This window comes from Argopecten irradians, unplaced genomic scaffold, assembly GCF_041381155.1.
Source record: "Argopecten irradians isolate NY unplaced genomic scaffold, Ai_NY scaffold_0377, whole genome shotgun sequence".
NCBI classification, from domain to species: domain Eukaryota; kingdom Metazoa; phylum Mollusca; class Bivalvia; order Pectinida; family Pectinidae; genus Argopecten; species Argopecten irradians.
The window spans coordinates 35,824-60,474 of record NW_027187844.1 but is presented as its reverse complement, the minus strand read 5'-3'; the positions used below and the strand labels follow the sequence as shown (position 1 = coordinate 60,474).

At 36.4% G+C, this 24,651-nt stretch overlaps 1 protein-coding gene and 1 pseudogene across 2 annotated transcripts; one reads left to right on the top strand and one right to left on the bottom strand.

Annotated features, from left to right (window-relative positions):
• Nucleotides 1–4,445: 4,445 nt before the first annotated feature.
• Nucleotides 4,446–12,093, top strand: LOC138312580 (uncharacterized; annotated as a pseudogene).
• A 35-nt stretch (nt 12,094–12,128) lies between these two features.
• LOC138312577 (uncharacterized) lies at nt 12,129–24,236 on the bottom strand. Of its 2 annotated transcripts, XM_069253389.1 has the most exons (9): nt 23,016–24,236; nt 21,057–21,119; nt 19,653–19,709; nt 18,738–18,788; nt 18,481–18,561; nt 17,413–17,603; nt 16,347–16,562; nt 13,587–13,825; nt 12,129–13,366 (listed from the first exon to the last, which is right to left on the bottom strand). In XM_069253389.1, the coding sequence occupies exons 1-9, from the start codon at nt 23,133–23,135 to the stop codon at nt 13,086–13,088; spliced, it is 1,299 nt and encodes a 432-aa protein (XP_069109490.1). In that variant the 5' UTR covers nt 23,136–24,236; the 3' UTR covers nt 12,129–13,085. The 2 variants fall into 2 exon arrangements, with proteins under 2 accessions (XP_069109490.1, XP_069109491.1); XM_069253390.1 differs by lacking the exons at nt 12,129–13,366; nt 13,587–13,825 and adding an exon at nt 14,737–14,961.
• Between the last annotated feature and the right edge of the window lie 415 nt (nt 24,237–24,651).

The following is a 24,651-nucleotide window of genomic DNA, read 5'->3' as shown; positions in this document are numbered from 1 at the left end:
CACAATGCAAATAGAGAATGATTTAGTCTCCGGCATGGTTAGAGTTGTCTCATGGCGGAGACAAGACAGTAGTTGCTTATCTGTTAACCGATTTTAAAATAATACAAATTTAACTGGTATTTGTTCATACGTTCTAGAGTTTTTACAACATAGAGTGGGAAAATCGTCCAACGGTATGAGGGTTAATTAGGACGCCATGTTAAATAACGGCCCGAGCAGTAGCATCTTAGGGACCGGGGGCTTCGCTCTGCGGGTTTTCTGTTTTCTAATGATTAAAGTATGGTGAAAGTTTGCGGAAGAGTACAGACTTTGAAAATGCCTCGGTTTAAAAACATTTTAGTGATTTGTGAATTGGTTGAATCCAAGACATAAAATGGCGTGTAATTTTGAAGTGAAAGTAAACTTTGATTTCAAGGGACTCGAAATTCATGGTTGTTTCTTGGTTATTGTAACCGATTCAGCTGAGGTTGATTTAAAATTATGAGTCCATGGAATTCCATTTTGATAAAATTTTTGAATTTGGAAGTTACGTGCCATGTCGTAAATGCCTTTTCATAAAATCCAAAGCTTAGTACAGGCTATTTACGGATGTTGGACTGTTTTTCGTGTTAAATGCTTCTCGTTAGAAAAATGTTTTAGTAGTTCTACCTGAGATTTTTCCAATCAAAATTTCTTCGCAAACTAAATGGAATTAATTTTTGAGACCGTTAAACTTTCCTCACCGGGTTTCTTGTCTATAAGATTGTACTTTCAGCCAAACCCCGATAGAAGTTTAAAAATTGAAATTTTTTACATTCAAACCTTCTGTTTGGTTGATCCAATTGGAATGCAAAACTAATCTGGTATTTATCATTTCGATTTCTATGATTTAACAAATACATCACTTTGGAGTCGTCAATTGAAATTTTGGACGGATTAACATTATTGGTAATTCACTAGCATATTGCTCTCAGCATTGATTTTTAATCAAAGTTGTCCCGGTAAATGACTTTGTAGGTACTAAATATTTGGTATCTTTGTGCAATCCGAAGGGACCTTCTTAGATGAAATTATTAGATTTGGGAAGACCTATTCAAATCGGGAATTTTGCCCAATTTGCAATACCAGAAATTGGAGTTTAAACTTGATTTTATCGCAAATGTTGCATTAAAAATACGATAAAAATTATATGATCCATTTAGTCTTCGTTTAAATTGTTTTAAGCCTGTGAAATCACCCATAGATGGAAATTTCGTTTTGTTTCCACAGCTGCCGAGTTAATCCTTTCTGATCGATTTGACAAGTCGAATCAAGTGCGACGGACTATATTAGCAAGTTCCTGGGTAACTCGAAAGGCCTACGAAGCGAAGATTGAACATTCACTGGTTGGAGGATTTTGAAAAATTTCGCAGACGTTATAACTAAATTCTTCCTGCTCTTTTTTATAAATTTTAATGTAAAAGTTGTCCGATTTGGTGAATGGATTTTTTATGGATGAATTGTTCTGTTGATTGGTATTTAGGCCCTGAAATTTCTTGGTGAACAGTTTTACGTTGCCAAAGTGGCAATTACAAAATATTAGTTGGCGGTCAGCTATTTTGGATTTTGGCAGCGTAAAGCGTCAATTTGAAGCGAATAATATCTTCCTATTCAGCAAGTTACATGAGGTTGAAGGAGATGCGGATGGTTGGATTTGGTCCCTCGATACTGATTTTCTTTGCACCGCCACTCCCACGATTTAGCCCCCTGTTTTTTTTGTTTCCAAAGTTTGGGGTGTTCAGAATCAATGATTCAGTTGGGTATTTTTTCTTCTTCGTGAAGATGTGGACTACTTGAAGAAATTTGTTAGGTAGGACAGAATAGGAGCCGATTTTTCGACAACTCAAACTTTCAAATTCATCGTAAAAGTGTATCTTCTGTTTGGTTTGTTTGGTAAATATTTTGAATAGACCCATTTTATTATAGAGCTTTTTGTTGTCGGATTTGTGTGGCCATTATTTTTAAAAATGTATTTATAATCAGGATAAAAGTTCAGGAAGGCGAAATATGTCCATTCGTTTGACTACAGTCTCAGAGTTTGGCGTTAAATTTCTAACCAGAATCTATTGCCTTTAAAAAAAAACGGCTAAAATTTTCACTTATGAGGCAAAACTAATCTTTTGTTAAACGATGAATTTGGAAACGTGTAATAAAACCATTAAATGTGGCAAACGTATTTGATTTTTGTTTTCTTATGGATAATTAATTAATTACGATTAGAAGTGAGCCTTATTCAGCGGCATTGAAAAAATTAATTGTCATTTTTGGAAAAATTTTTTATGATTAGTCCTAATTTCAGAGGTGTTCAAAATAATAAAAATTTAAAATCATCCTGATCGGCCATTGAGCTCAAATGTAGCATTGCATGTTAGAGGATCCGTCATGAATTTTTATTAATAGATTGTTTGAAAAACCCAGAAACCCCATGTTCCGAGTTTTTTGGATTTACTGTTTCTTTATTTGAGACGAATTGCCGTAACGGTATTCAATAAATAGCGGTCCTCAGGGTTTTAGGATTATTGGGATGTAGGTGACCCAAAACAGTTCCCGTTGATTGTATCGGTTGGCGCCATCCTTTGTTGCCTTTAATCGGTGATTTTGAATGGCTCAAGACTGGGAATTGAAGCGCTTTGAATGTAATCCGTATTAAAAGTTTACAGATCTTTTTGTATCTGAAAGCATCTTCTATGGAATTGGTTACAATTGTTCATTCAATTTTTAATGCCACACCAGACAAGATTCCAGAGATAAATTAATTTCCGGGAGTTTTATAAGCGGCCTAATCGAAATCCTTGGAAGAAAGAAATGGGGAGAAATTGTAAATCAATGTGGGTAAGCGAGAAAGCCAGGAAGTCAAACAGATTCCCCACTATGATAATTGTCTTTTGGTTTTTATAGTTCAGAAAATTTTAAGAACCGTTTAAAAAGTTCTGGAATTAATTTCGCAAAATATCTTAATTGCATGGTCTACCTTTATTGTCAGTGCCTGGGGAGCCCCAGAGGCATCTATTACCATTGTGAAATATTCATTAAATGTAATAATCACCCAATCAGTAATTGATAAATGCCAGTATTCATATAATGGGCAAGTTCATCTGCTGGTAAATTGTTCATGGTGTTTGGATCTTAATGATGTCTGTACTCATCTTCATCACACTAACGTAATTTAAATGGGCGTTGATAACACTGGAGGATTTAGTTCCTGTAAATATTTGATAATTTAACGATGCAGACTGTTGAGATTTTTTATGACTGAGGCTGAATTATGTTTGTTGTGGTGAACGAAATTCTGTACAGTAGTTTTTTTTTTTTAGTTTTTTGCAAAAATTTTCTATTCGTTTCTGTAAAGTTGGGGTCATTGAGCCTTTCATTTTCAAGCTGAATGTGTCTGTGAGGTGTTTTCTAAACTGGCTCCACAACCACCGCCACCACCCATTCTTCACATCTGCCATATGTATTTGGCCAAAAATGGCAGAATATGGATGGGTTTTTTGTTTGTATAAGATGTTTTAAATTCGTCTTCTATGTTCGCTTTTTAATCCACGTATGTTCCATTGTATGATAGTGTTTGTCTCTATATGTTGGTCCCTGAGGATAGTTTGTCGGACCGACAGGACTACTTGAAGTAGGTTGTTTGGTGGCGATAAATGTGTTGTCACAAACTCGCTGTCGTCCGATAGAACATCATAGATGTTCCGTCCAAGGATAGGGTCATCTGATCCCTTACTGGGTTTGTTGTTTAGTGCAGGGAGCCTCGCCAGCTTTACCTTGGTGGTTTTTGTTCTGGCGTTGCTCCTGCGGTGGTGTATTTGCTGGTCGCTTGGCTTTCTCAGGGAGTTTTTTTTTACGTCAATAGACGGTGAAGATATAGCACGTCTATGACGAGCGGCGGTAACTTTTTTCTAATGTTCGGTGTTTGGTGTTGTGTGTAAGTCCTGGAGACGCCGGTGGGATTGGCGTTTTAGCTCAGGTGGTTTTTGTTGTGGTTTTTGTTGTGGTTTGTGTTGTGGACCAGACTTGAACCTGTTCGGGTCCCCCATGATTATTTTGCAGGTCTTAGCATCAGCCATATCTGGGACATCATTGTCCCAGTTAGGCTTGTCAACCAAGGCCTGGACCGACGCATGTTTTGACGGTGACACTGTCCAACAGGCGTCTTTGCGCGGGTGATCTGAGCATAGGTTGCCACATTCAGGTCTGAACGCTCGACTATCCTCCTAGCCTCGGGGAAAGAGACACCTTGGGTATATTTGACCCGTAATATCTCCCTCTCCCGAGGCCAGGCAGGACAGGTGCGAGCAGACGCAGCATGGCCACCCCCGCAATTGACGCAGTGACGGTTGACAATGTCACATTCGTCTTTTTCATCGTGACCTTCACGGCCACAGTACTGACACAACCATTTTCCGTCTACAATTGTTCTCATGATGGCCGTACCTCTGGCGGTTACGGCACCTCAATGGATTAGGAATGTAGACGGTAATAGCATAACGCTGGTAACCAACAGTTACGCTCTGCGGTAACGTTGGTGTTGCGAACGTCAATATGAAAGTGTGTGTTGGGACCAAGTTCCCACTCTTTCTGGTCATGATTCTTTTCACGTACGTGACCGGAATGCACTCCTCTTGGAAGTATGACAGTATGTCGGCCTCATTGTCATTGCGCAAGGCTGGGCACCTGATTACCCCCTTGCTGCAATTCAATGATGAGTGTAGTTTTACACACACAGTGAGGCCGGCAAAACTGGTGGTTCCAAGGAGGTTCTCCGCTTGTTGCTTTCGGAAAACCTCTATTAGGAGATCACCCGATCCCAAAGGCTTAACAGATTTGACATCGCCGGCAATGCCTTTGATGCCCTTTCGCAATATTAAGGGTGATAAACCTGCAGTGGTCTTGCCGCTCTGTGTAGAGGACATGACCAGAAACTGTAGGAATGTGTTTGTTGTACCGCTTTTTGTTTGTTGATTTGTGGTTGATTCCTTTTGGGGAGTTTTTTGATGTAGTTCATTTTGTTTGTTTTGGGAAGCCATCTTTAAGAGTTTATACTATTCGCTAGCTGTGCCCCCACCCACCTCGGAGCCCAACAGGGGGACACTCATGATGACATGGATATCCAGTGTCAAAGTGCCAGGGTTACACAGATAGTATACTCGGAAGGATATTTCGAACGAACATAATTCAAATCAAGCTTGCGACAGCACGCTCGTAAGATTGTACACCCCAAGCTCGATCAGAATCAAGACAATCCAAATTAAACTCACGATTGACCCTAAGCCACCGCCTTCTTGGAAATCTACGAAACCAAGGGCTCGGCATGACCAGCCGATTGATAATACAGGGCCCATATTACCTCTCGTCTAACCGGAGTCTGAAGCCAAAGTAGTGTGTAGCAGTAAAAAAAGGAAGAAAAAAGAGCAAAACCTATTCAACCACCAGGACCTTCTTCCCCCGGATACGAGATGCAACACCCACGGCAAACAGGTTGGCTCAAATTGGAGCTACTGTGAAAGCCTTCAGCTACACTGATATCACGCGGACGCACATCACACCCCCAAAAGTGGTGTGCATACGCGAGAGACCAGTGCACCCAGTCTCGGGACGTGGACCCAGCTTTCATGGAGAGCGTATGATTATTTGTATATATACATACACCATATATAGGCGAGATCAGGAAAATAAATCATACTAGGAAAGTACAATAAGACGCCTGGTCAAATTATAAATTATGAATTTTTTTTCTTGTGGGTGTATTTGCTGGTCGCTTGGGCTTTCTCAGGGAGTTTTTTTTACGTCAATAGACGGTGAAGATATAGCACGTCTATGACGAGCGGCGGTAACTTTTTTTTCTAATGTTCGTGTGTTTGGTGTTGTGTAAGTCCTGGAGACGCCGGTGGGATTGGCGTTTTAGCTCCAGGTGGTTTTTGTTGTGGTTTTTGTTGTGGTTTGTGTTGTGGACCAGACTTGAACCTGTTCGGGTCCCCCATGATTATTTTGCAGGTCTTAGCATCAGCCATATCTGGGACATCATTGTCCCAGTTAGGCTTGTCAACCAAGGCCTGGACCGACGCATGTTTGACGGTGACACTGTCAACAGGCGTCTTTGCGCGGGTGATCTGAGCATAGGTTGCCACATTCAGGTCTGAACGCTCGACTATCCTCCTAGCCTCGGGGAAAGAGACACCTTGGGTATATTTGACCCGTAATATCTCCCTCTCCCGAGGCCAGGCAGGACAGGTGCGAGCAGACGCAGCATGGCCACCCCCGCAATTGACGCAGTGACGGTTGACAATGTCACATTCGTCTTTTTCATCGTGACCTTCACGGCCACAGTACTGACACACCATTTTCCGTCTACAATTGTTCTCATGATGGCCCGTACCTCTGGCGGTTACGGCACCTCAATGGATTAGGAATGTAGACGGTAATAGCATAACGCTGGTAACCAACAGTTACGCTCTGCGGTAACGTTGGTGTTGCGAACGTCAATATGAAAGTGTGTGTTGGGACCAAGTTCCCACTCTTTCTGGTCATGATTCTTTTCACGTACGTGACCGGAATGCACTCCTCTTGGAAGTATGACAGTATGTCAGCCTCATTGTCATTGCGCAAGGCTGGGCACCTGATTACCCCCTTGCTGCAATTCAATGATGAGTGTAGTTTTACACACACAGTGAGGCCGGCAAAACTGGTGGTTCCAAGGAGGTTCTCCGCTTGTTGCTTTCGGAAAAACCTCTATTAGGAGATCACCCGATCCCAAAGGCTTAACAGATTTGACATCGCCGGCAATGCCTTTGATGCCCTTTCGCAATATTAAGGGTGATAAACCTGCAGTGGTCTTGCCGCTCTGTGTAGAGGACATGACCAGAAACTGTAGGAATGTGTTTGTTGTACCGCTTTTTGTTTGTTGATTTGTGGTTGATTCCTTTTGGGGAGTTTTTTGATGTAGTTCATTTTGTTTGTTTTGGGAAGCCATCTTTAAGAGTTTATACTATTCGCTAGCTGTGCCCCCACCCACCTCGGAGCCCAACAGGGGGACACTCATGATGACATGGATATCCAGTGTCAAAGTGCCAGGGTTACACAGATAGTATACTCGGAAGGATATTTCGAACGAACATAATTCAAATCAAGCTTGCGACAGCACGCTCGTAAGATTGTACACCCACAAGCTCGATCAGAATCAAGACAATCCAAATTAAACTCACGATTGACCCTAAGCCACCGCCTTCTTGGAAATCTACAAACCAAGGGCTCGGCATGACCAGCCGATTGATAATACAGGGCCCATATTACCTCTCGTCTAACCGGAGTCTGAAGCCAAAGTAGTGTGTAGCAGTAAAAAAAGGAAGAAAAAAGAGCAAAACCTATTCAACCACCAGGACCTTCTTCCCCCGGATACGAGATGCAACCCACGGCAAACAGGTTGGCTCAAATTGGAGCTACTGTGAAAGCCTTCAGCTACACTGATATCACGCGGACGCACATCACACCCCCAAAAGTGGTGTGCATACGCGAGAGACCAGTGCACCCAGTCTCGGGACGTGGACCCAGCTTTCATGGAGAGCGTATGATTATTTGTATATATACATACACCATATAAGGCGAGATCAGGAAAATAAATCATACTAGGAAAGTACAATAAGACGCCTGGTCAAATTATAAATTATGAATTTTTTTCTTGTGTGAATTGTGGTATCATCATCATTCTAAATATGATGTGCTTGCTTCGTGTTTTAGGTCTGTTGTCTGTAATCTCTTGAGAATGCTTGATTCAGAGGGAGTTGAAAGACGACGGCGACACAAAATCTTACAAGGAGAATATATACTAGTAAAGGTCCAAATTTTCTTATACATGTCGATGGATATGACAAACTCAAACGATTCGGATTTGCTATCCATGGGGCAATGTGTGGGTAAGTAAAATGCATACCTTTTATATCCGTTCAAACGTGTTGTTATTGCACGATACAAAAAGATTCAGCAATTTTCGTCTATTTTGAATATAAAGTTTAATGTACCATTGCAAATGTAACAGTAACTACATTTAATATTAATGCATGTTTTAGTTTTACAGATTTGAAAGCTATTTCTCCATCTTGGTTTGCTTAATTTTGACACTCCAATAAAACGAAGGTTACTAACTAAAGGTCATTGAGAGACTTCCTTTTACCTTTACTTAATATACCTACCCAAAACAAAACAGTAACCGTGTGCATAATAGACAACCAAACTAATTACTTGTATTCGGGAAGAGGGTGTTATTTTTTACAGATTGCAGATACGATAGTAAGATGTATAGCCATAATCAAATTAGCGTTAGTCAACGATGGAAAATCACATTCAAAGCAATCTGACACAGGCAAATTGAAAGTGATGTATTTACCATTCAATAAGAATGCAACGTAAAAAAAACAATGATGAATTAATTTCATTTATTGTAATGAAATATTATTGGGGGAATTTCAATAATTCATATTCGTATATTTTTTCAGATATTCACGTCGAGTCCTTTGGCTTATGGTCGCAAGAACAAACAATAATCCACAAGTTGTTGCTTCTTATTTCCTGGATTATATGAAAGAAATAAAAGGTAAATTTACAAATTTACGTTTACCATATCAAGATAAAACGGACTTACATAAAACTCTACTTAATATGATCAGCAAAATGCAAACGTTAGTAGAACACACTAAAAATGGCGAGGAGTTATGAAGTTGCCAACTTCACAAAACGTACTACAGTACAATTTATACACTTGGCTATTAGATTCATAGCCGCATTACAAGTTCACTTTAGTTTTGAAAACCCGGCGCGCTTTCATCATTTTTGGTTTTGCTTCGTAAATCTATTTTGATGAGTAATAATGAAATACATCGCAGTTTGGTCCGAAACTGTACAATATGTTTGCAAACTTAGTGCCATGAACATCAGACTTGTGGGTGAATTAAAATTAAGGTATGTCCCTCGATATATGTTTCAGTCTATGTTGCTAGTGATATCATGATGTGTGTACAAATTTAATAAACGTACCTGTTTGATGACTATTGTTTCCATAAACAGCTGCACATCGGTCGTAAGGCCATCGGAGCCTTTTTAATGTGCATATTTTTTAGAAAATTCACCATTTCCTTACACATGTTCTGCTTTTATTTCTCATATTTAGATTTGAATACAAGACTTTCGAGTCCTGAGTCGACCGACGTTTAAAACACGTACAAAACCTACCACATCAGTCTCTTGTTTTATAAAATGTCACACATCTGTAAATGTAATATAAGGCTTAGTGTTTCCCACAGCCCCGATTAGCATGGCGCCGCGCCGTGCCCTTTTTACCTGACGCCATGCCCCTATGACATAACGCCGTGCCCTGTTTGTCCCCAGTACACTTCTACTAAACTACCAAAATACCAGGTAGTGGCTTGATAATTAAGTAAACAAAAGAAGTGCGACCACTCCCTGACCCTCTGACCAACACCCCAGTGGCCCTAATTAGCAGCCTTGGGCTATTTCCACCTTGGCTTGTGGTGTCACTTTCAGGTCTGTGTATTACGTAAGCTGAAGTCAAGCAGCCGATCGGCAGCCTAGAAAACAATCAGCTGGCCTTTCAATAAGTTTTATGACTACAGCTAGTGAGCATTACTTCAAAAACAAATACTGCTTACAACTGTAAATGATTTACTCACGTTTTTAATGTTTAATAGGCCTATCTATATCGGATGGATGTCACAAGATTTGCAATCGTAATGGCCGCCATTTTGGGTGTATTGTAATAGTAGATCCGGAGGTATTGAATTTCAGGATTTTACTAATATTCACGTTTTTAAAAATGAAAACGGTATTATTTTTTTTTAGAATTTCGGTGTGAATTTATTTTTAGAAAAGATATCTTAATAATAATAAAATTATTAATAGCAAAGTAATTAAAATAAATCAAATTAAAAAGAAATCAACTTTTTTCTCTATCAGATTAAATTGAAATATTTTGCATACTACTCTAACACTTATCTGTATTTTCTTAATTTAGTGCTTGTAAATTTAGAACATTATTTTAATTAATTGTCCATTATTATGAAACATGTTATCTTATTCAAATCAATACAGTATTTTTAATATTTAAATAAAGATATATATTAAAATAAAGGTAATTGGATTGAAATAAAGGAATACATTTTGAATTTTCCCATTCTTTTAATTAATATAAATGAAATTTAGATCTTTATTGTGAATCAATTATAGTCATGATCATATGATCTGCAGATTACAATTTTCAAAATCATTTTTTTCACTCAGAATAATTAAATAGATGTCCTGATATTACTTAGCAACAGAACCAGAATTAAATAAACAACAAGACAGTTTTTAAAGATTTCCCATTGTATTGGAAGTTGTCAATATAACCTTTGTGCCCCTCTGATGGTTATTTATCGCGGTCAAGGTGCCTTTTTCAAAACCAAGCACCATGCCCTTTTTTTTCCTGTGGGAAACACTAAGGCTACATTATACGTGTTACGAATTACAGGAGTTCCGAGGTGTGTCAGAATGGATGCTGGCACAGAAAATGTAGTTATTGAGGACATCCAAAAGTCGTTTCGTTGGGAGGACGCAGATGACATGTCTGCTGAGAAAAGTGTAATTATCGGCTCTTCTTATTCTAACCAAGTAAGTTTTAATAGGGATACTATTAATCTGTATATGAATTCGACCAAATCCCTTTGTAATGGATCAATAAATGTAGCATTTTCCATCTGTTTATTTCCCTTGATTTAGTGGACATAGTATGTTAGGTTCGAGTTTGGGTTGAAATGATCGACGATGAAATGATTGTGAATTTTAGCGGATAGAGAGATGGTGGCGATGGGCTAGGCAGGGTGGATGTCAGTACTGGATGGACTTGTTCTTAAATCTGGAGATGACCGGTCATCTGTCAACAAGCAACGAGCTCCACTTGTAAGTCTGTCGCTCTACATTTTTATCTTAAATGCATTAAATCAATGTGTTCATACAGAAAACAATATTTTCATTACCTTAACAAAATAAAAGGTGATACTTAAGCTAAACAATTAAAAGCACCAGTATAATGCCACGGTATAAAGGACATTGCTTATGTTTCGGTTTGTAATGCTACCGTCTGATAAGTACGACCAGTGTTCCATTCCTTCATTATCTTTGTTTTGAATTTACAGGGAATGTGCGCGGTTTTGTTTTATGGATATTCTACAGAAAGAACTAGATAGGGTCAGGATGGAATGGAATCAACACCAGATCAGCCGAAACGACAACATTAGTGTTCCATGTGGCAAACCGGACATAATGTTTTATATGCCAAGTTTGTACGGTAATAATCATCGTTGCAACTCAGGCCTAATATATTCAGTATTTTGATCAGCTTTAGGAATAAATTATATCTAACAACGATACGAGTATATTGTTCGACCTTTTAGTCCAACACCATAAAATAATCAGTTCGAATTAATTTTTTTTGCGTGGTGTTTTGTCTTTTCATCTGTAAAACATACTTGTTACAACTATTTTTGTTTAAGGGATATAGATGTTCCCCAACATATGACTGTTGATTATCATGTTTATCAAACTGGAGTTTATTATTATTTATGCAATACAGAACCAATTAAACGTCGTGTATATTCACTGTGGTGTTCTATTGTATTGGCATTAACTGGACTAAAACGTCATTCTTTATTTGCTGGGATATGATGTAACGAATATGAAGAGTGGAAATAAAGATGACAATGTCGGATAGCTAATGAAATTTGTATACTGTGGTCAAAAATATCTGTCAAGAACCTCTGATCATCTATTTTAGTGATAAAATAGTACTTTTCATTTCTGTATTCTTTAAAGGTACATTCGACTACAAAATGAGCGTCGACCAAACTGACATAGAGGCTATTCAACAGCAATGCCAGGTTCCCTTCTCTCTGGGCTGCCGGGAAGATGTACATAGGTTGTTATCCACCCACATGTCCGACATGAACCTTCGTCGTCCTTCAACCATTGAGGAAGCATTGAGCTTGTTTGAAAAGTTAGCAGGTCATTTTTAAGAGCAGAGAAACAAAAAATGTGAATCTTGGATTAAAAAAGAAACTAATCTATTTTGGCTTTGTTGATTTTTTATTGTCTCGTGAAATTAATATCAAATTTGTCACTTTGCCATTTTGTAAAATCAGGTGACATATTTTAAAGCCGTTTAAAGAGAAACTAAAGAGGAAAATGGTCATTCCAACTAGTGAATAAAATTTTCTTTAGCAGAATAAATGCACAATGACCAGAAATTAGTTTGTACCCCGAAGGGTATAGGTTCTAGTATGTATTATCTTGTAAATTGAACATGATCTGAATGTAAATGTAACGTTCTAATATGCTCACTGCACCTGAATACTTTCCAGGATTTATTGACGAGAAATACAATCGTATATTAACGTAAACATGTAATAACATGCATCGTGCACTGCTAGGTGATTACCTGTGCATCCATAGAATTAAGATAAGTTGACATGCATCGTTAAAATATAGATCACATGGAATAACATATTCCTTACAATGGTCAACACGACGAACATCTTCAATAGAAAAGAAATGTATGATATTGTTGAATCAGGTTGTCGTAACTAAAAAGATTCATATCATTAATGGAAACCTACCATCAATTAAGAAAGCAAATGCTGAAGATGACAAGGGGATATTTCTATATCTCCAGAACTAAATTATTATAATATAGCACATATCCTCATGATAAAATGGTATATTTTGTATGGTAGACTAGGATAAACATCTGTTTGGACGTTCGTTGGATACCATGTGCATAAAGCTATATGATGTGTCGTACAACGATGAACAAAACCTCCAAAAACGGACAATTGAAAATATAAATCTAACAAGTGTGAGCTTTTCGTAGTAAAACAAATTCGGGGAAAACACCCTTAAGTACCTGTAAATGCATACGCAAATCTTGGTAAATAATGAAAGGTACATTCGGTATGGTTGACAATGTAAAAACATTCCTACATGTAATACTATATGTAAACGATCCTGATATTGACTATATGACATCAATCGTGCCACTGTGTATCGCATACAATGTCGTATTTGCTTCTAAACCAAATGAAACCCACCCCCCAGGTCACCGACTTGACCATATCCCGAGCAAAGTCATCAGGATCTGAGTATCCTCTCCACAGGTTAAGGATAAGACCACAGGTGTGTGCCAATGGCAACCGTTTTATAGGACCAAAATCAACTTCCAGTTTCTTGGTTAATCCCAGAGGCGGTGGTGCTATTGCTCCTGTCCAGAAGGATAGAATGTCTTGAAAGGTTACTCCAGTGGTTCCTCCTTGAGAAGAAAATGCGAGAAAAATATGGAGCATAACACTTGTAATAAAACAAAGTTCTCTGTCTAGAGTACATTTGCATACAATAACGTTGATTCCCCACATATATGTATTTTACAGAGAACATGTCAAATCTGTTACATCTTACATTGTACCTGTATTTCTTGCAGTCAAATAATATGAATGATATTGCCAAGTATGAAGTATGTGTGTAGGTTTTACCTTCGGTATCAGCAAGGAATGCCTCCAAACAATAGACTGCAGTGTTCTCTTGTCTGCGGTCATTGGAGCCTTCTGGACTGTAATTTATTCTGTACATCTGTCTTAGTTTGACAAATGACAGCGGTTCTTCTGCAAAGACGAAGAGACTTTTCAACGTCTCTGGTGCCATCTGTACAGTTGTAAGGAACAATCCAACTTTATTCAGTCCTCTTTTAAACTGTTCCATTTCACTGTTGACACTGAAAAATATAAATGTTATAAATCTAGATGAGTATTTATGAATATCGTAATAATGTGTAATACATATCTCGGATATGAAGGGAAACGCATGTAACAAATGCTATTGACATTTTCGCTGAAACTGACCAAAATGTTTTTAAGAATGCGAAGGAACGTACTTGTAGAATATCTCATTTTTTATCAAGATTTCTATCAGGCGCGTCTTATCTTCGAAACTCCTAAAGTTGTGCACTGATAGACCATTCTCCACTGCCCATTCGGAAATCTTTCCAATCGCTTCTGAATATGTCGCCTGATCAGAAGCCTGCATTATCTGAGAAAAGAAACTTTATTGATAATAAAGCGTTTGTTTTTACACTTATATAACATCTATTTTAATTAAAGAAAAAAAAATAAGTATTATGCCTGTGCATTTAAAGAACCACAATTACACGAAAGCAGTGTTTTCAATGGATGATCCTTCATCACGTAACCAGAATGTGTTCATGAGGATGTGTGTTTAATTACAGGAAAGCACATCAACTTCTAATTAGTAAAAATAAAATGATTACAATCAAATTTCTTAAATGTTGTCAAAGGAGATGAGTATCCATTGATATAACTGTCACAACATTCGCCTTAATTTACAGTATAAAAACGATAGTGTACCTGTTATTTGTTTAAACTTTAAGCAAATATGAATAATTTAACTTACGAATGTTAATTACAATGTGTTATGTGTTTTGTTGTAAATGGTTGTCTAAAAACATAGCTTCTAATGCTATTGTGTAGAGAAAAAACAAAACCACCAAAAATATACACAACCATTTGTCATGATCATAAGTGTGACATATGATTATAATACAGCAAGTTCTCAGTGTATCATTGTTTACCGTCTGGATATTCTGCCTCTGATCGGCATCAAGTATACACTCGTCAACTTTTGGAAGGTTTTCACAGTCACCAGTGACGAGAAGATTGAAAAGGGGTTCATTTAGGACGGGGATTCCCGGCCCTCCATGTAATAGGCTAAACGCCACCAGACTACCAGCTATTTCAAAGCTATTCTTGGATAGTTTGTCAAGGTCGTGTTGAAAAAAACATATTTTCGCCATGACCATGAAAACAGTCGTTGACGACGTCTTTCATTAGGAGTCTACAAATACAAATATGTCCATAATAAATGAGTATCCCTAAGTTTCAATATACTTATGATTACTACGGTTTCGACTCTCCTTTAAGGGAACAACCAACTTAATGCAAAAAGACCTTCGAAATGGCCCCTGTGTAGACAAGATTGAACCCAAGATAGAATTTTAATCCGACCGCTGATTGGCTGGATAATTATGAATTTCAAAAGTAAAAATGTTTTCCAACAGGTAATTATTCCTAGATAACCATGATATGAATTTGGAAATTCAGATGGAGATTGAGGTCCAAAATATCAATTTTGATAATGAATAAGTAAAAACATTAGAATTTCAGGATTTTAGGAATATTCCTTTGTTTTAATAATGCATTACAAAACTTTAACAAACTTTAACACTGTGGTCTATGTAAAATTATTTAGTTGGTTGTTCTCTTTAAAGGTAGGTTTGCCCAACCAAATATGTATTTTTTTTGTAAAATCCGATAAACGGAAGAAAAGGTGAAAAAAACATATTAAAAATACCTCAATTTAATTTCTTAATGCGTATGAGATTGAACAAATGTGTCTTGAATACAAAATTGAAGGAAATCCTTGATTTATTACGATCGTCAGGCTGACAGGATTGTATGCAAATGAAGCTGCGATGGATTGTGTTGTCGAAGTTTCGCGCATGCGCATTGTTACGCCCTAAAAGTAAACAAAATGGCTGAACGAAAGCGTGTGAGAAAAAACATGTATCAGAATCGGCATCAAAGAGTAGGATATTAGAATGGAATCGATAGCATCCTAGGATATCTCTAGGGAATGAAGCGCAAAGATGGCATGTAGCAATAGAAGAAACAGAAGCTGCATCTCAAGCGGAACTCGCCCGAATTCTGTTGGGTCGTGTTGCACGTGGTGAGTTAAATTTCAACACACATGCCAGCGCACATACGTTTGATGTACTAAGCTAGCGAGCGTATGTCAGTAACTTGAAGTGTTTATAGATTATATGACATGTAGGGTATAAACAATCCAACGTACTCCGATTTGTTGTTGTTGTTTTTTAACTGAACATGCCGTGGCAAGACTGTCACTTTTTTTGCATGGTTCGGTTTGTGAATGTGGCTTCGTTTTGGGAAAAAAATACGTCATTGTTTATGTAAAGCTTGACTTCGCTCTATTTTTAGAGGAGTATTTTCGTGGTCAAGCTAAGCAATTGACCACCCATATTGTTCGCTGTATGCATCGAAAATGATCTGAAGATTATATCTATGAACAGGATAATTTCGTAAACTTTATATTTCATTGGGCGAAACCTACCTTTAACAACTTATCCATCTGCAAAGGATATATTAACAAAAGTTCTAATATCGCTATATATTTTGAGTTTGATCAAAAAAAGCAATTACCGTAAAAACTCTCGTTTCGGACCTCCTAAATCTTTCCCTTCCTCTCCACTGAATGCGACTTTGAATTTTCTGCAAAAATTGAAATTATCTCTCCGGACAAAACGAAGGGTAGACTTTAGTATGTTTTCTCTGGAGACAAGTATCATTGATTCCTCTCCGGGTATAATTGTTTTATTGACCCACCACTTAAGAATACCGGTCAAGGTCAATTCTTCCCTAAAATTGAAAACAAAGTATTAAATATTTAGAATATTAACATATAATTTAAATGATGATATATCACTTACCATTATACCTCACCGATGAATGAATCACAGTCGTTAGTCGGTCGAGATACAGCTAGGTGCTAAAGTATTCGTAATTGTTATTTTTGCCCTATATATTCTATGTATTTATATTTTTTTTTTTGAATTTCTTTCTGATCTCACATATTAACGGATTTCAACCAAAGTCGGTGTAATTATAGAGGATTGTACTCAGGCCATCTTAGCATTACTGAACTTTTGTAACATATCAAAGTTATTCTCCTGTATTTAACTATTTAAGAGTATATTTAAAACCCCTAAGCACATACAGAGGTACATCTGCCGATCGTAGAAATGACATCAAAGAGTGTTAGCAGAAAATATCTAGTTTCAGCTTTACTTGACGGATATCCATACGGTTTTATTTATATTCCCAGAAAGGGATGATTTCTCCACATACTTGTACATCAGTCAGCTATTTAACATCAAGAATGATTTTAAATCAAAAGTTTTATTTTCGAATAATCGTCTTAACTAAGGCCGTATAATTCCGATATCGTTGTTCAGAAGAAACTTATCACGAAATGTTACATCTGAAATACAAATGAAAAAATGAAAAAAAATGAAATGCATCTTTCTGCCATTTTGAAAATCGAAAAAAATGTCAGGTGTGCGAAATAACGCACCCTTACTCTACCAACAGTATAAGTTATGATTTTAACTAACCAATCACACACTCGTGAAAACAATATCAAATGCATTAAATTAATTTGATTTATTTCATCATAGCTTTAACTTGATACTTCATAAGAATTACTTACGGCCCTACATCTGTCTGGTCTGTATTTAATGTAACCGGATCAGCTACGTTTTGTAGTTCTAGGTCTGGTAATTCTTCCATGTCTGTAGATGTTCCTTCTATCGGCGGCAGTCGACGACGTTGCAATTCTTCCGTGTCTGTAGATGTTCCTTCTATTGGCGGCAGTCGACGACGTTGTAATGTCAGCCTATTCTGTATTATAAGACTCTTTCATATGTAGATATGAAGGATAGGGATATTCTACCCGAGGGTCACAAAATGTAGTAAAACCCGAGGCTTGCCGAGGGTTTTGCAACATTTTGTGATCCCAAGGGTAGAATATCCCTATCCTTCATATCCACTTATGAAAGAGTATTTTTCTTTCATACCTCGACGTTTTATTGCAATTTTACTACTATAATATCCCGCCATTTTGAAATAAATTCGAAGAAATCCGCGACTGGAAGTCAATTTTCCATACATGAAAGAAAAATTACGCGATATTTTTCAACACAAATTCTGTTGTTTGCATCTTTTATAGTTAATCCAGTCATACTTGCGAAAAAATGTTAAAATTTTGCCGAGGAAAAAGAGATTTTGTTGATGCCGTGACGTCACGAGGCTTTATTGCATGGGTACATCTAGCCATGCAATACAACCTCAGGCGACATGAGTTTATTGCCCTAGACCAGCCAGTATTACACCCGTAGGTATGAAAGAAAATGGTATACACATATTTGTGCTATAACATTAATTAACTCTATAAACCAAGGATGAACATGCTTAATCAACATCTAATCTACCGCACGGTACAGACAAAAGTTCAACCCACAACATGATTCTGATCAAATGTAATTTTAAAAACCGTTACAATATTGTTTTTTATTGACATTTTTTTTGGAAGAGCTGTACCTTTTATGCGAGGGTGATAGATGACCATGAATTATATACTGAATACTTACTACCAAGTGGTAAGAGATACTTAGTCTATCTTATCGATATTATTCAGATAGAAAATTGATGTTTTTTCATACAAAACACTCATTGAAATCATTTCGCAAAAGTAAATGGAAAATACGTAAAATCTCACCCGAGGAACGTGAGGCTGTCGTCTAAAGCAGATAGTCGGTGTGTCAGTTTCAACAAAGTCATCAGATTCCTGTGGTCTGGACTTTTAAAGCAATAAACATGTTTTACAACAAGTATATTTCAATTAATCAAGTTTGACACACCAATCGTATTAAATTTTAAAATGCACAAAAATATATTGCAAAATCTCAATAAAATAGCAATATTTGACTCAGTATTGTCTGTATCAAAATAATATTTTTTTTATTTATTAATTACCTGTTCCTCAATTGGCATGTCTTCCTCGGCATGTCCTGTTTCATCATTTACCTGACAAAAATGGTTTACACATGCCAAATTGAATTTTTTCCTTCACGGATGACAATCCTAGACTATCGAGAATTCCATCCATGGTTACAATATAATTATTCTAAAAACAAACAAATTGACACTTTCCTCATTAAACTATTGGCCATCAAACTACGCTTCATAAATTCACTTATAAATGTTGAAGTTCACTTATAAATATTTTTCGCAATTTATAAACAATTAGTCGGGTAAACCACAATAAGCCGTGGAAGTGGTATGGAACCTACAAAATACATTTATAATACCTAGACTCTATATTCACCTCTCTTCAGAAAATGACGGTCCATCAAATGGTATCAAGCTGCGCATGTCAACAGTAACTTACAAGAGACGGAGCGACAGTGCGACAAAATCACCCCACCAATGCGACAAAATTACCCCGCCAATGCGACAGAATTTGTTGTCGCCCTGTCGCGTAATATTGTCGCATGATCGCGCTGTCGCTCTTTGCTTGGTGGAGTCGCCAATGCGACAGTGCAACATGGCCGATATCAGCCACCATAATACATACTTAAATCCACCTTTGTATTACCTTACCAATTTTTTTTCAAATGTTTTGCCTACACAACCCCATCTAATACTATTGATGTAAATTTCTTGTAGTGACAAATGACAATTCATGTCTATGCTTAGTCACAAAGGATTAGGAGAGTAAAAGAGGTGCAGGGTTTGTTCCATAAAGATGTGATCAGTATACCTTAAAATTAGTCAAAACAAAACATTTGAAATGATATCAATTCTTGCGACATGATTGTTGAGCCATAGTATCACAATAATAGTACAATTCATTACTCGTTTCACTATATTGAATTGGTGGAGTCTTACCACACGACGAAATACGATAGATGGGGTGTCGGTTTCTTCGACTTCCTCGGGATTTGCCTTGGTAGAAGATAAAATGATATCGAAATTAAATAATTATTAGCCAATAAAACCAACAAAGCAAATGCCGTCGAGTGCTAATGTTATGAAATGATAACAAAACATCTTAGCCCACAGAAATATTACAATGTTTGTGCAGACTGCTTATGTGGTATACGAGAACAGTTACTTTGTCATTAATTTTTATCATATTCTCGTTTCAACATTAATTGTCTTGGTTTGTCAATGAAAGGTAAACAATAGTTTTTAATACAACGCGTTTGTATTACTGCTATCCGGTTTACCATGATGTGTAGGACTTTGTAGGACTTGCTCTACAATGACATCTAGTGGTGACCTCTTAAACCATTCCATTTATAAACTTCCATTCATAAAATCCCTAATTATAGAATAATATTCCTTTTGACCTATCAAAACGTTGCATTCCCTTTTCTGCAGTATGCAGTCATGGGATGCTTGCCTTATGATTGGTGGAATTCACACAGCCTCTGTAGAATATACACACACATACTCCCTGACTGCACAGTGTCTACATGTGTATACATGTATACGTACATACAATCTACATCTGGTTGTGACGCCTTTGTCTAACGTACATAAACTATTAATGATAATACAAATTGGAATTACTATATAAGACTTATAGACCTCAGAGTTAAAAAGTAAACAGTTCAGAGCTACTTTCTGTGTACATTATAATAATGCTTTAAAATTATTATTGATAAGGCTGCCCTTATGTGTGCATGGTTTTACATACATAAGTGTCCAGCATGAGTCAAGGGTGTAGGACAAAAGTTCCTTCTTTTTATTGAATAATAGACTTAAATGTTTTCTTTATTTCAAAATTGTTTATTTTATGTAGGGATGACAATACAATACAAATTGGAGTTACTTTCTAAGGCTTATAGACCTCAGAGTTAAAAGTAAACTATTTAGAGTTTTTTTCTGTGTAGTAATGTTTTAAAATGATTATTGATACGGCTGCCCTCATGTGTGCATTGTTTCACTATACATACATAACTGTGCAACACAAGAGTCAAGAGTGTAGGACATAAACTCATTTTTAATGAATATAAGACTTTAATACTTTCTTTATTTTGAAGTTGTTTAATTTAAGTAGGAATTTTAATTAAGAAGAATGTCAAACAAAACATACACATTAGTTGAATAATCTTGATATTAATATATTGTTATCAAAGTCGGTCACCAGACATTAGACAGCTGATCGATAGATATGCAAAGCCTTCAATTAAGCTTAATTTTCCAGGACATACAGTATCTGTTTTCTTGGAATAGTACTTTGAGTATTTTGATTCATTATTTCTAGTACAAAATATAACATCTTACCGTTTGTTCATGATCACTTTCTTCGATGTTCTGATCGATATTCTCCTGGTCGCTACCATCGCTCTAGAATATTATAAGTATTAGAAATTAGCTACAACTATGTAAATCTCTGTTAGATTAAGGTACTAATATGTAAATCTCTGTTAGATTAAGGTACTAATATGTAAATCTCTGTTAGATTAAGGTACTAATATGTAAATCTCTGTTAGATTAAGGTACTAATATGTAAATCTCTGTTAGATTAAGGTAAAAATATGTAAAACTCTGTTAGATTAAGGTACTAATATGTAAATATCTGTTGGATTAAGGTACTAATATGTAAAACTCTGTTAGATTAAGGTACTAATATGTAAATCTCTGTTAGATTAAGGTAAAAATATGTAAAACTCTGTTAGATTAAGGTACTAATATGTAAATATCTGTTGGATTAAGGTACTAATATGTAAAACTCTGTTAGATTAAGGTACTAATATGTAAAACTCTGTTAGATTAAGGTAAAAATATGTAAAACTCTGTTAGATTAAGGTACTAATATGTAAAACTCTGTTAGATTAAGGTACTAATATGTAAATCTCTGTTAGATTAAGGTAAAAATATGTAAAACTCTGTTAGATTAAGGTACTAATATGTAAATATCTGTTGGATTAAGGTACTAATATGTAAAACTCTGTTAGATTAAGGTACTAATATGTAAAACTCTGTTAGATTAAGGTACTAAATATGTAAAACTCTGTTAGATTAAGGTACTAATATGTAAATATATGTTGGATTAAGGTACTAATATGTAAAACTCTGTTAGATTAAGGTACTAATATGTAAAACTCTGTTAGATTAAGGTACTAATATGTAAAACTCTGTTAGATTAAGGTACTAATATGTAAAACTCTGTTAGATTAAGGTACTAATATGTAAATCTCTGTTAGATTAAGGTACTAATATGTAAATCTCTGTTAGATTAAGGTACTAATATGTAAATCTCTGTTAGATTAAGGTACTAATATGTAAAACTCTGTTAGATTAAGGTACTAATATGTAAAACTCTGTTAGATTAAGGTACTAATATGTAAAACTCTGTTAGATTAAGGTACTAATATGTAAAACTCTGTTAGATTAAGGTACTAATATGTAAAACTCTGTTAGATTAAGGTACTAATATGTAAAACTCTGTTAGATTAAGGTACTAATATGTAAAACTCTGTTAGATAAGGTACTGTTTGATTAAGTACTGATATGTAAATATCTGTTGGATTAAGGTACTAATATGTAAAACTCTGTTAGATTAAGGTACTAATATGTAAAACTCTGTTAGATTAAGGTACTAATATGTAAAACTCTGTTAGATTAAGGTACTAATATGTAAAACTCTGTTATATTAAGGTACTAATATGTAAATCTCTGTTAGATTAAGGTACTAATATGTAAATCTCTGTTAGATTAAGGTACTAATATGTAAATCTCTGTTAGATTCAGGTAAAAATATGTAAAACTCTGTTAGATTAAGGTACTAATATGTAAATATATGTTGGATTATCAGTAGATGCACAGACAACAAAGAATTCAAATTTTTTGGATTTCTGGTCACAGCTTTAATTAATATCTACATTTGGCGGCACGGTCTGTCAATAGACCATAATGGCACGCCATCAAACAAATTCAATCAAAATTTCAACACAAATTAATTGATAGATTCTGGGAAACAGTAATCCACCAATTAACATGGCCGCCGGTCCATCAATAGACCATAATGGCAAGCCATCAATCAAATAAATTGATTGATTCTGGGAAACCCTTCTCAATCAATTAAACAATAAATTCAATCAATCAATCAATCAATCAGATGACAATAATGATCAGTGATACTGGGAAACAGATATCAACTGATTCACGTCAGTCGTCAATATAAACAGCATATATAATCAATATGATATCAATCAGTCAATATAAATCAATAGTTTGTACCGTGAAATCTGCAACGTCAGAAAATGCAGGAACATTCTGCCACTCAAACAAAGTCCAAAGAGTTGTGGAAAAGTCTTTCGTTAAAACTTGACTTGAACCATTGGAAAATGCAGAAAACATTCTGCCACTCAAACAAAGTCCAATCAGTTATGGAAAAGTCTTTCGTTAAAACTTGACTTGTACCATTGGCAAGGTCCAGGAGCTGTGACGATCCTGGCTGAAATACAAAGAAACAAACCAACAGCAGAAAACAAACAATGGGAGGGATTTTAGGGAGGGTGAAGAAATTGAGTGTTCAAACCCAATTATTTTTTTCACATAAACTTAGCCTCTTTCAAAGCTGTCCTTGTACCAAAATGTCTTCAATTAAAAAGGGGGGATAACTCTCCAGCAATTCTGACATAATTTGTTTTTAGGTAACACGCTACCAAATCAGCAGGTGCCCTCCGATAACCGCACTATATGGTTTATTGCCATAAGTGCTATTATCAGTAGATGCACAGACAACAAAGAATTCAAATTTTTTGGATTTCTGGTCACAGCTTTAATTAATATCTACATTTGGCGGCACGGTCTGTCAATAGACCATAATGGCACGCCATCAAACAAATTCAATCAAAATTTCAACACAAATTAATTGATAGATTCTGGGAAACAGTAATCCATCAATTAAGATGGCCGCCGGTCCATCAATAGACCATAATGGCAAGCCATCAATCAAATAAATTGATTGATTCTGGGAAACCCTTCTCAATCAATTAAACAATAAATTCAATCAATCAATCAATCAATCAATCAGATGACAATAATGATCAGTGATACTGGGAAACAGATATCAACTGATTCACGTCAGTCGTCAATATAAACAGCATATATAATCAATATGATATCAATCAGTCAATATAAATCAATAGTTTGTACCGTGAAATCTGCCAAAAGAACATGCACCAAAGGTGGCATGTTCACAGCCATACGAAAACCCAATTGAGACGGCGAACATTTCACGGTACAATGCTGTGACCAAGAAATCCTTCATCATTCATAGCATAGTTGACTTAATTATTTGGAAAGAATTTATTACTTGACGTTCGGAAGCTTTCCAATGCACCTTGCAAGGTGTTGAGAAACATATCATTCCCCAAAGGAGAGAGGTGAACGCCATCCTGATTAAAAAATTGTTCTTCAAGTTTCAAGTCAGGGTAATGTACAACTGCTCCCCCATGTCGAATTATATGACATGGAAATTGCACTATTCCATCTCTTCCTAACTTTTTCCAGTGAGACATGGTTTTGCTCCCCCCTCCAAATTCTTCTGGGCAGAATATGTGACCAAACTATCAATGTCCCTGGGAACTCCAACATTAGAAAATCCATTAGATTCCTCAATTGAATCCGGATATGGCCTACCCCTGTGGTACCTATGTCATTACCCCCACAGTGTATTACTAGCATTGAAGGGGGGTCATCTTCAAAAGTTCTGATGTGTCTAAGTTTCCTTCTGACATCTGATATGACCATACCTCCTTTGAATTGCCACCATAATGACAATCCTATACGAGACAGCCCAAGGTGAACCCCTCCTGGGCATGTTCGACTGTGTATGAAGGCATGTTTAATGATGGATGATCCTAGGATC